General features: G+C 40.7%; 1 protein-coding gene across 2 annotated transcripts in view; it reads left to right on the top strand.

The window, feature by feature from the left end:
- Window positions 1–13,148, top strand: part of rims1a (regulating synaptic membrane exocytosis 1a) — a 122,317-nt gene that overhangs the window by 35,246 nt on the left and 73,923 nt on the right. For both annotated transcript variants that reach the window (XM_008290557.1, XM_008290556.1), the window contains exons 3-4: window positions 7,586–7,796; window positions 11,331–11,342. In XM_008290557.1, the coding sequence (XP_008288779.1) occupies window positions 7,586–7,796; window positions 11,331–11,342 (223 nt within the window). The remainder of the gene's footprint in view (window positions 1–7,585; window positions 7,797–11,330; window positions 11,343–13,148) is intronic.

Raw genomic sequence — 13,148 nt, 5'->3', positions numbered from 1 at the left:
GGACTGTGGTTTTAGAACATAGCAGACCCGACCTTTCCCCAACCTTACTTAAGTGCAAGCAGAATCTAAAGCTACCCATGAAAACATTTGAATAATGTTGTAATCACTACACGTGGATATCACGCTACAAAACCTGGCATTTGGCAGAATACACTAGATTGTGAGTAAACATTTATCTTATACATTTGTGACATGGTAAATACATTAGTCAACAACATTTCTTATTATGCTGATAGAAAACGTAATCTATAGCAATCTATAAGTGATCACAATATGAAAAGGTACAAGAAGCTATTTCACCCAATGTGTTGGTGATAGTAAAAAGAGCTGCTTATACATACTGATATAAACAATCTGTTTTAGTATGTTTCATTCTTCACCTGGAATTGCATCTTAACATCTGTGCTTTTCTTCATTCACTTTGGATTTGGAAATAGACTGAACCTACAGAAAAAAGGGTAAAGCTAGAAAAATATAAAAAAAATACAGAAAAAGGCAATGGACAGCAGAGCAGGAAAGTCCAAGTTAAGAGTTTTGGAAATAATTAAAGAACCCGATGAACCCAATAAGGGAATGACATTAAGGACGGAGGCAAATGAGATATAGTAAGGATGAGCAAATGCACTGGGTGCCTCTATGCATTAAATACTCAGTGTGGTTACATCCAGCCAACATGGATTTATTAAACTTAATACCAATAGAAGCTATTTTGGAATAAAGCCACCTATCATCAACAAAAACGTCTATGAAATAACAAATAAGATGCCAATAATCGTGATAAACCCAAACACGACGCCTCACATTCCTGTTGAATCTCACCAATATCGCCACATTCAGTTCTGTTTTAAGGCTTCACTTTGACGACCAATGCGGTATTAATCAGCTCAACAATAAATATATAATCAATCACTGTGGCTCCACATATGAAACTCATACAGTGTGCCGGTCTAACTATTAGCAGGGGAACAGAACCGGAGGTTGGGACAGACTCAGGGAGAGCCGTGGATCAGGAAGTCATGCTGTGCTGCACCAGCAGGTGACCTCTCTGTGACCTTTGGCTCCCAGGAAGTGTGTGTTTGCATGAGTGTGTGCAAGTTTGTGTGTATGTTGCTGTTTTACTGTGTAGAGATTACAAGAGTGTAGGGTGTGTGTGTGTGTGTGTGTGTGTGTGCAGGCAGGTGTTAGCATTTCCAGAGGCAGGTTGTGTTTCACCCACTGGGTCCTTGGTGTCTCTGAAGGGTGTATTTAGAGGAACAGTTTGTCCTGTTACACCCAAAGGAGCAATGTTGAAAACTCAAGCAAACAACTGGATGTTGGATTTCCTTTTCGATGACCTCTGCTGCTGGGATTTGTAGTTTTTAACAGCTGCGCTGATGGGGGAGGAGGCTGCACCGCTGGCCCCCAGTCTGTAAGTAGTGTGCTGCAGCCACAGCCAGCAAATTCTAACTGTACAGAGCTGCACATAGTGTGTCACATTGGTACTTTTTTAGGCACTTTTCTGTTCATTGTTGCATGCTGTGTGTACTCAGGGCACTAAAATACGTTGTGCATGTTGTTCAGCTGCTTATACGCTGTCCACACTTTTACTGATATGAGTAAAATGAATCACTTTTGACAACTTTCATCTTTCATTTTTTTCTGTTTATTGCTGGAACGAGGGCAAAGATGTCAAAGAAGCAGTTTATCTTGATGACATAAAAAGTACAATTAAACATTTGCTGTCTTTCATACACAATCACACTTTTACTCGTCTTTACTGTCTTTTCTCTCCTCAACATTTCTTCTGCTGTTCTTTCCTCTGCCCCATGTGCTCTACTCTTTCCTTTTCCCTCCTTCTAATCTGTCCTCCCCTCTCTTGCCCTCTATACTCTCCCCTCCACCTCTCCCCTGCTTCCCCTGGTCACCTTCTCCTTTCTTTTCCTCTTTACTCTCCTTTTCTTCTTTCTTTTATTCTGTACTCCTCTCTACTCTCCTCCTGTCCTCATTCTCTTCTCTCTCCCCTTTCTCTTTTACTTTTTCACCCTAATGTGATCTTTCACGTCTTCACTTTCTCACATCTTCTTTTCTTCTGTCCTCCCGTCTACTTTCACTTCCCTCTTGTTTTCTTTCCTCTTTTCTTATTTCCTCCTCTTTTTCTCACCCATCCCACTTTTATCTATTTCTTCCTCCTCCTCCTCCTTTTCTTTTCCTCTTTTTCAGTTTTCACATCTCCTTTTCTCTCTCATATCATCTTCTTTTCTGTCATTCACTTACTCCTCTCTTTTTTAGGAAAATCATTGTCTTCCCTCTTCTAGACTATTTTTATGTCTATCCTCTTCTCTTTCTCTCTGTACTCTTTTCTCCTCCCCATCATCTTTACTTACTTTTTACTTTCTTTTCCTTTACCATTTCTACTCTTCTTTCTTTCTGTGTTCCTGCTCTCCTCTATATCTGTTTCCTTCTTTTTATCTGTTTGCCCCTCTCATCTCAATTCTTCTTCTTCCCCCTCTTCTCTATTCACTCACTCTCTCCTCTCTTCTTTTTACCTAATTTTCTCTTCTCATCTTATTTTTCTCTCTCCCTTCTCATCCTCTCTGCTTCTTCTTTCTTCTACTTCTCCAACTCTTTCCCTTTATCATTTCTTCTCCTTTTAAACTTATCCTCATACATACCCTTTCATTTCCATTTTACCTCTCCTTCCCTACATCTCTCGCTGTCCCTCTCTTATCTCCTTTTTCTTCTTCATGCACTCTGTTTGCATAAATCTTCACGTCATTTCCAATGCTAAATGATACAATAATATTTCTATCATAATTGAATTATTACACTGCACGCAGACACTGAATCATGATATAACACTTTACTTGCATGTGTAGGCTACATTCACACAAAACGCCTGAATAAACGATCACCAAAAGCCGAGTGAAGGAGGTGTGCTGAGCAGAGACATACTTTGCTACTTTGAGAGCTATTTTGCTGCTTTTCCCGCAGGGTGGAAAAAAGTTCATCCTCATTCGTGTGGTGGGAGATTTGCGAACCGCCTGTTGTCTCCTGGTAGGCAGCTCCGTCTGTGTCTACCTGAGGCTGTACGTCATCTGTTTTTTTCCAGCTTTTTTTTTTTTTTATCAGCTGCTATGTAAAAAAATTTTCCTGTACACCTGAATTACATTGGCCATTTCCCCTGGTCAGGTAACAGTGTGACATAGGACGAAACGTTTCAGCTTTCCAACAGCTACACAGTCAGTGTTAGAGGAGTGGTGGTGTGATAAATCCAACGCAGGACTTCCACTCTGTGCGCTGGGCTTTGCATCCCTTGTGGCACCATTATTTCTAGACTTAAGTTACATTTTCACTCCCTGTTTACTTCGCTGTCCCTCGCTGCTTGTTTCGGTTTAGCTCCCCCAAACTATTTTGTTCATATCCAAAAATATCATGGATTGGCTTAAAATACACAACATTATGGTTAAAATGGATAAAATGTGTTATTTCAGTTGATCTTGGTGATCTTTTGATAGTTTACGGGCCTTTTTTTTATAATAAAGATCAACAGAAATGTGGAATTTAACCACCTTTTAGGTTATTCATCAACGTTCACAGGTGATAATTTTATTGTTAACACAATGATGGAAAAACACACTCAAAAATGACATTTACACACATAAATTTCAAGAAGGATAAAGGAGTAATCTCACCTTATTACACTTTTAATTAAAAAAAAGCAAACAGTGGGTGCGTGGAGAGTGACCTGGATGAAGCGGCTGCTCTGCGCTGAGGTTAATGTTGTGAGTGACCGACCTGTTTGCTCATGTAACTGAGCTTTTATATTATGACCTTTCATGGCAGTTTTCATCTGCATCGAACATGCTATCAAACTTTTCTTTGAATTGCTATTGATTAAGTGACGCAAGTCTCTATCGTTGTATTGCCGGGCCTACTTTAAAGCTTGTCCTCCATTATCTGGGTTACCAAGGTGAAGTCTTGCCCCACTTGATAGAAGGTTGGTTGGCTGGAGGGGCTGCAGGGTGGCGCAGTTGGTAGCACTGTTGCCTCGCAGCAAGAAGGTGCGTCCCGGTGGGGGCACCGGAATCTTTCTCCGTGGAAATGCATGTTCTCCCCGTGCAGCGTGGGTTCTCTCCGGGTTCTCCGGCTTCCTACCACACAGTCCAAAAACATGTTGAGGTTAATTGGTGATTCTAAATTGTCCGTAGGTGTGAATGTGAGTGTGCTTGGTTGTCTGTCTCTAAGTGTAGCCCTGTGATAGACTGGTGACCTGTCCAGGGTGTACCCTGTCTTCATCCTGAGTCAGCTGGGATAGATCCTAGTGAGGATTAAGCGGTGTATAGATAATGGATGGATGGATGGTTGGCTGGAAAGGAGGGGCCTATGGAAAGCAATACAACATATGGCAAAGATAAATGGTTTAGAGTCGTATTTGGGATACATCACAAAGTAACAAAAAAACATCCATCCATCTATCATCTATACAACGCTTAATCCTCAGTAGGGTCACGGGGGGGCTGGAGCCTAACGAAAATACATTTCTTTAAAAAAGTTGTACAGGAACATAGTTGTTGACAGACAGGGCTCTGTATGTTTCTTTTTCGGGTCAAATAACACTTTTTTTATTGTGATTTCCGTCATTTAGGCTGAGCAGCTGAGGTTGTTTCTGAATTTGGCACCTATGCGGCTGCTCATGAGTGTTTGGTAGTGAAGTGTTTGACCATCATTTCTTTCTTTTCTGTCTCGCCCTTTATTTCTATGGCAGTAGGATTCTCTCATATTCTCTTTGCTTTTCTCATTTCAGCCGATATTTCCTTCCCCTCTCTTACCTTTTCCCCCTTCTTCTTTTCTTCTCCCCACTCTGCCCTCCCTCGTCCTCCTTTGCGCTCCTATAGTATTTGCTTCTTCCCTACTCTCCTCTTCATCTCCCCCAATCCTCTTCTTCCTGTCTTGACTGGTCTCCTGTTATTGTGATATCCAGACACACACATATATATATATATATAATCATGAACAGTGTATGTTGTGGGATGTGATTTTCTTCCCTCCTGAGCCATCTTCAAACTCCTCCCTAAATAAGTATTTGTTTTCAGCTGATCTGCCTGCTCAAATGAAACAGCTCTGACTGCATTAAAAAAAAAAAAAGTGTATATAGCCTATGTCCTCTCCTCTTGTGATTCTCAGCCCATCAGTTCTTCTTCTCTTTGGTCTGTTTCCCCTCTATTTGCTCTCTCCTCAATCTCCACAGTGTGAAATCCAATTAATCAGCATACTGTAACGTCTCAGATAAAACCAATACTCTTCCCCTCTCTTTCTCATATTGATTTGAAGAGTTTCTTGTCGGCAAAGCAGCCTGAAACAATAGCACACACACACACACACACACAAAAAAAAAAGTTGATTGCACCAAAACACACAAACAGTACAGAGAACAGTGATATCGACTGGACTTAATGCAACGATTGTCTCCTTCGCTCTCCGGTTTCACTTCGCTTCTCCTCCCCTTTATTTATTATTTATCCAATATAACAGTTGCTCTTTTCTAATTTTTTTTCGTTGTTTCTTATCGCTCTTTGACTCGTGTGATTTGCAGTCATTCGCAGTCGGTGGAATTACTGCAGAATGCTGAAACCAACTGGATCAAAACAGTAGTATGGAGCCTCGGCTTTTCATCCCATTTCTTCACAACAGTTGAACTCATGCAGGAGCAGCAATACGTTCATTTGGTGAATTTTTTTTTTAGCGTCTTTAGCCACATATGGGCAGTGTTGCTCAGCTGGTCCTACACTTTATTTCTGGCTAAATAATCTCAAAAATTACAGCATGGATTGCCATAAAATGTTGTACATGTGTGGTGGCCAGAAGATGAATCCCAACAAATGTAATGATTCTGTTCCTTTTTCTGTAGTAACACCATGTATTTGGATTTTTGAATTTGCATGAAACTTCTCAACAATTGTCAGATGGGTTATCTTCTAACTTGATCAAGATATTCTTGTTTTGCAAAGTATGAGCTCAAATACTGAACCTTAATATCGTACTTTCTTGATCTCCAGACCGTTCATACAGTAGCAGACGCATCTCTTATCTATAATAAACTGAACAGACCGATACAAATGTTGATAAAACCATTAATTCTCCACAAAGGATAAATAATTGTGACCTCAGTGATCCTCTAACTTTTATCTAGTGTCACCATGAGGCGAACAATGTTTGGATTGCAATGAAATTTTTACGGTCCTTTAGGGTCCCCTCTGAATAAATTCTAACAATTTTGGCAATCATCTTGCACCAACGTTGTAATTATATAAAAACAATTCATAGTGGGGATCCCCGGTAGCTCGGCGTCCCATGAACTGTGGCTATATTCCCCGATGCAGCAGTCGTGATTTTGAATCCTGCTCGTGGCCCTTTGCTTCAAGTCTCTCACCATTCTTCAATGAATAGTTTAAAACCTATAAAACATAACTTTCCAGAGAAAACCTGTCCTTAGGTCAGGGTTAAACTTTCCACATCCACAAGTTGATGTGAGTCTGCTGGGGTCTGCATAGTCAGACCATTCTCTAGCTTTCTGGGGGCTTGTTTTGGTTGAACATTTGCATGCAGAGAGACAAGCAGTGTCACTAAAATGTCTAATTCTGTAAAAAAAAAAAAAACGGGCAAGGTTGTTTTACTGCACAATCAAAACCTATCGCAAAACTAATCTCCCCAAATTCACGATTCCATGCAAACCCTTCTGTAGACATCCACGTGCAGCTCAGACCTTATGTCCGTGCAGTGACGATGCTCCTGGAGCAGCAGTGTGAATGCACAGAAGACACTGACCCACTGCACATGTATTGAATGGAGTCCTCCTGGCAGATTCCAAGCCAACTTAAAAAGATTATAACAAAAACAATTTTGTTCTTGGTGTCTATGTGCACATCCACAACTGAGTGTGGTCGATCTAACAGGAGTTGTCAGTACCTGGTACCAGTGCATCAACACTTTAATGTACACAGTGAGATCCTAAACAGAAGGAAATGTAACGTGGAGGCCCATGGTCAACTCGACAACTCTGAGTGGGCATCCACAGTGTTTTGTGCTAATTAGTGGATGGTAGCATGAAATCATGCTAACCTAAGATGGTACACATGGCAAACACTACACTTGCTAAATGACAACAGTGTAGAAAGAAAGCAATATAATCAAAATGAACTCGTTTGTATAACATGTCATGTGACCACATCAGAAAGCGGATTGTAAGTGACTTGGAGCAGTGAAAATGGCGGTCGACATCTATAAGAGACAAGACATGATGTGCAGTCTTGGACAGTCCTTCCTCAAAGGAATATGAGTAAAATGAAAACAGAAACGTTAAAAACGCTGGCTGTCTTGGCTCTGTACAGCTGGTGATTGTTGTGTTAAGTGGGCATGAATGTTGTTAAAGCTCTAAAAGTAACAGTCGCAGCCTCTTGAGTTTCAACGTGTCAAGCTGTCGTTGGAGAAGGTTTCAGGAGCTCTTTAAACTTTGGCCAAAGCATACTTGGGCCTGTAGTCTTTGTCACTGATTTTACACAAAATGCAAATGTCCTCATGCTTCCACTCTGTTTTGTTGTTTTTCCAGAGGTATCCAGCAGCAGTTGTCCAGCTACAGGGAGACAGTGATCCGGCAGGCCTCGGCGGCGGCGGGCTCGGCCGTTCACCGGGACGATGCACCAACCTGCGGCATCTGCCACAAGACCAAGTTTGCAGACGGCTGTGGGAACCTGTGTTCGTACTGCCAGACCAAGTTCTGCGCCCGTTGTGGGGGGCGAGTCTCGCTGCGATCCAACACGGTGAGGAAAGCTTCTGTTACAGCTCTTTGCTTTGCTATGTAAGCGGTGAAAACCTCCATGATAAGTGGAGGTTGCTTTTCAGAACAAAACCACAGATTTCTATTTTTGTCAAATAACACAGAGCAGTTTATATAATACATGTTAAGCAAACATTTAGCTTGCCCTCACTGACACCAATGGGGTGGACAAAATATTGGAAACACTGCTTAGTGTACAACAGTGCATTTAAACAGCACTGCAGCTTCCAAAATTACCATTAAGTTGAATTAACACTCGTCTATGGTAGCCAACTGGACGAGTTAAAACAAGGTCATTTTTCTCATTTAGGTCTTAGCCAATTAATAGAAAATGATGTAACAAATATATTTATTAAGATTTTCAAAATAAATAACTATCCAGAGATACAACATTATTACTACAACTTATTTATTGATTCATTGTTTTTATTTATATATAATTTCCTGAATTTATTTATTAGTTTATATATATTAAAATGAGGTAGTTGGTAATAAATTCCATGTAAAAGTAGCACTAGCAAGGCAAATAGTAACACATTAAACACACATCCACTCTGACTTTACATTGAAGTTAGTCCCTTTAAAGTCACTAATATATGGATGATAAAATACACAATTAAATAAATGGAAAATACGACAATAAAGAAAACTCAAAATGTGGAAACACAGAGAAGCTTTTTTAAAATTAATTTCATGTTGATATAATAAAATAAGCTTTATATTTGATGCTTAAAAGATGAGTGTATTCATTAATTTATATTTTTTATATTACTAACAGCAAAAATGTGCACACACACACACACACACACACACACACACACAAAGTCTGTTTCCTGCAACAACATATATTGTGCACAGCCACAAGGTTCGTGCCATCATGGAGCCAAAATCTGCTCTCAGCACACTTCTAACACATGCAGCTGTTCACAGAGGTCTATACTGTCTGTCATATCAGGCCTCAGGTGGTGGATCTCAGGTGGAGGTGATGAGCCATGGCACATATGTGTGTGTGTTTATGTGTGTATATATAGAGAGAGAGTGCTCTGGATGTGTGTTGATATGTACTGTATATGAGATCAGTGTATGTCACTGTGTGCTTTTGCGTGCCTCCACCCATGTGTGTGAATGTGAGCTATGCCTGCATGTGTGTGTGACCCAGGCAAGGGCTGGTAAAGGTTAATTGGGCATTAGACTGAGCTGTGGACAGAGGGGGTGGTCTCCCACTCTGTCTCAGTCTCCCAGGGGTCCGGAGGTGCCCTATACACACTCAGCGGGGTATACGTGTGTGTGTGTGTGTGTGTGTGTGTGTGTTGGTGCTGTGAGGCGAGTCTTCCTCTGAATTAAGTGACGTCCCGTCTCCCACCCCCTTCCCTCCCCTACATTGCCGGGATGGCATTTAATGACCTCACACACACAAACACACACACACAGACACTCAAAAGTACATCCTAATTAGTTAGCGGCTGACGTGGGGAGAGTTCAGCTGTGGGCTTCTGGGTGGTGTGTTGGGAAGGGGCAGCTGCATTCAGTGGGAGAAGGTCTTTGAAAGCTGGATTTAGCACATGTACACACACAAGCAGAATGTGCTTCAAACAAACAAGGCTTTCACAGGGTACTACTTTTTACTTAAGTATATTTACTTTTAACATAATGCTGGGATTAGTGCCCAACGATGGCTGTGTAACAGAAACATGACACCACTGGTTGTTTGCTTAAACACTTTAATTAATACAGACATTTATTGGAAAGCAAATGTTCAACTATTTCCATGTGTCATGTTAATAACCAACAATCCATAATTTGAAAAAAAATAAAAATAATGACATTACAGTGTACAGACACTTAGGGCAGTAAAGTTTTTTTAATTTTATTATTATTTTTTTTTTTTTACCACTGCCACTGAAGTTCACTGCAGAGTCATTATAGTATACATTCCAAATCTGAAGAAGATATAAACACCTTGATTTTCTAAATTAAATAACACAAAATATTAACGTAATATCAAATTGTTGGGCTCCCTCTCCTGTCCGTTACTATACAAAGACTGGCCCGATAAAATTGAAAGTGTTACACACCAAAAACAGCTGCACATAAATTCAATCAGATTAGATGTTTCGGACACATCCAACAATTAAACAAATGTGACCCATTTTGCAGCTGGAAACAGCTGCCCAGTCTGAACAGATGAGCACAAATACTGTTGCATCAACTTTATCAGTTCAGGGATTTTTTTTTTTTTTTTACTATTCACTAGCACTGCCAAAATGTACAGATGGGTGACAAAATTAAGGGAAAAAAACAAACCCTTGACCCCTTTTGTGAGGGAATCCAGTGGCTCTGTGGGGGACGTTTTTGCTGGTATGGTTTGGGTTCATCGTCAAACCACCAAGTGATGGGATATGTTTTGGAAGAATGGTGTTTTTCCAACAGTAGAACCCAGATACTTGTTGAATCAATGCCAAGGCACATTGAAACATCTTACAAGCCATTCTATGTTGGTTTTTCCTTTAATTGTCATCAGTCTGAATGCATATTCAAAGTACAGACTTGTCACTGATACATGTTTTAATTTTGTCTGAAGCATGTGGAATTAGAGTCCTGCTAGTTCTTAATGTTGGCAGCATTGGAGTTGCTCTCTAATGTCTGACACTCCTGCGTTACCTGAGCAGCTACTCAATTCAATGACATGCTAGTTTAGCATTAGCATAGCATGAGCCTCACATACCTAGTTAAACCATGCACGTCAATAGCACAACTTAAGCCCAGATAATTTTTACAACAGCAGTCTTCTTCAGTGCACTGTTATCAACGTGAGGAAGGCGGTGACTCTTTTTCTTTTTGGACTGCAAGGAGGTGTGCTCATTTTACAACTTGTGTCGTCCATCAAGGCAGCTAGCCAACACAACTGTAAGGTTTTGGTGGGCATGTTTGTGGACTTCAGGGGTAGAGGGGCTTGCTTTATCACCGTGCTTCATGTTTGTATCAGTGTTTTCATTTAACTATTTAAAAGAAATCAAATTAACACTGTCAAAAAGAAGACAGTTAAGGTAAAAGCAGTTCATCCATGTTTTGTTCTGCCTAGTGACCTCTTCTGGTCATGTTTATAACAGCTGGCCTCTTTCAGTAGTAAAGTTATAGTCTGCCATTGTCACAGCAGAACAAAATCTGACGACAGAGTACAAAGCTTGTGACTTTGACACTGCTTTCTTTTGGTCATATTGCTTAAACATGTTATTAGACTAAACTGCACAAGGCCTAAACCATGAAGCTGTTGAGCCATATAGTGACACGCAGCCTTTTGTTGTTGGAGTACTTGTTGGAAGAAGAGCAGACATTTAAAGGATCCATCGCATTTTCTTTCCTGTTTGGTGAGAGTTTATGTAGGTTACTGGAAAAACTGAACTATCTGTGTAACTGGCAGGGCTGTAAGATCATTGCCATGCTTTCAGATATCATCTTTGCTCACATTCTCTCTGTCTTTCTTTTCATTATACATGGATGGCTGGCTGGGCTGCAGGAGGAGAAAGTGGTGAGTGCTGTGTTCTTTTTCTTTTCTGGACTGCATAACTCTGCCTGCAACCTTTAAGACGACGTATCTTAATGGGTTCAGACAGTATGCATATATGTGTGTCTTTCTGTCTGCCAGTGTGTCTATTATTATTATTATTGCAAGTCGTGCGAGGTGTATCATTAGCAGCAGTAGCAGCAGTAGTGGAAGTAACTTTAATGTTATTCACGCGGCATGTATTATCATTTAATTAATGGTGTCATTGTGGGGTGATCTTGCAGACGGAATTCCATCATCACTATCAACTAAACATTCATATATTCCCCAGATCTGCTGGTTTTCCTTTATCGTCACCCAGCAGGTCATTTTTACACTGACAGATTTGTTTTTCAGAGCGGCCTCTATCTTCATTAGTATATAGTTTTATAGCTTGACATGTCACCAGAAGTAAGTCAAGAAGTCGTTAAACAATGTGGATCTTGAACACTAACTGATAAGCAACCACAGCTTCTCTGGAAACAAAAAAATCTGAGCCAAATCGTGAATGACCCACTGAATAGTAAATGGTCTGCACTACACTTTTTGATCTTAGCAATACTCAAAACACTTTACAGCAGGGGTGTCCAATCCTGGTCCTCGAGGGCCACTGTCCTGCATGTTGTAGAGGTTTCCCTCTTCCAGCACACCTGATTCAATCAGTCAGCTCATCATCAAGCTCTGCAGAAGCCTGATAACGATCCTGATCATTTGAATCAGGTGTGTTGGAAGAGGGACACATCTAAAACGTGCAGGACAGTGGCCCTCGAGGACCAGGATTGGACACCCCTGCTTTACAGTGTTTCTCATCCACACATTCACTCACATGAATAAAGGTAAAGCTGCTCAACCTGCCCTTAAAGCAACTTTGGGTTCAATGTCTTACTGAAGGACACTCCGGTCTGTAGAGGGGCTGGGGAATGAAGCACCAACCATGCGTTTAGGGGACAACCTGCCCTGTAACCTCAACCCCAGCCACCCTATTTGACTATTTGAAGAACATTTTTGGCAAGGAAACAAAAACCTCATTCAAAATACTGGTTTAAATATTGATTGCTGGTGTGTCTGTTGCCATTCGATTCATCCGTGGTCGTACATCATACGATTGCTATCGACTGTCACATCTGTGGCTACAAGTGTCAATTTTAAGCAGGATTTGTGGTCTGACTGAAATGCACGGGGGGTGGACTGCATCCTTGAACACTTGATTCACAATATTCGCGACTGTGTCACAATTTCTGTGTAATCTTCTGAAACTGACGATTCCATTTTTACACCCACCTCACAGTGCAATTGGCTGGTTGTGCAGAGGTGAAAGAGAAGACAGAGATTGTACCTTTTTTTCCTCACACTCATTCCTCATTTGCTGCTTAATTATTTGTGGCACTTCTCATGTTAACAACTCAATGCAGCACTATCAGTGTCTGTCTCAAAAGATTATCTGAAAATGTGTGCTGTTATCCCTGTTGTTCTATATTATGTCTCTCCTCTTTCTGGCTTTTCACTCCACTTTCTAGCACAGCTGCACTTTTCCAACACAGTGTCCCTATGACTAAGAAGACCCCAAAGAATGTAGGAACAATTTTAATGCAAGTCTACAGAGATTGGAAAAGTTGATTTCCATCTCCTAGGGACCAAAAACTTTTAATATGGTTGAAGTAACCCTTTGATTATAGCTGTAGATTTACGAAAGCAAAGTTCTAACAATTACTTGATTTACTTCAGTTTCAGAATCTGACAAATGTCCTTGTTTTTAAATGCTTCTGAGACTTAAAGGAAGTATGAAGCTAC

The sequence above is a fragment of the Stegastes partitus genome, unplaced genomic scaffold (assembly GCF_000690725.1).
Source record: "Stegastes partitus isolate 25-593 unplaced genomic scaffold, Stegastes_partitus-1.0.2 Scaffold683, whole genome shotgun sequence".
Classification (NCBI taxonomy): Eukaryota; Metazoa; Chordata; class Actinopteri; family Pomacentridae; genus Stegastes; species Stegastes partitus.
The sequence above is the reverse complement of the archived record's forward strand: the minus strand, read 5'-3'. Positions and strand labels throughout refer to the sequence as shown.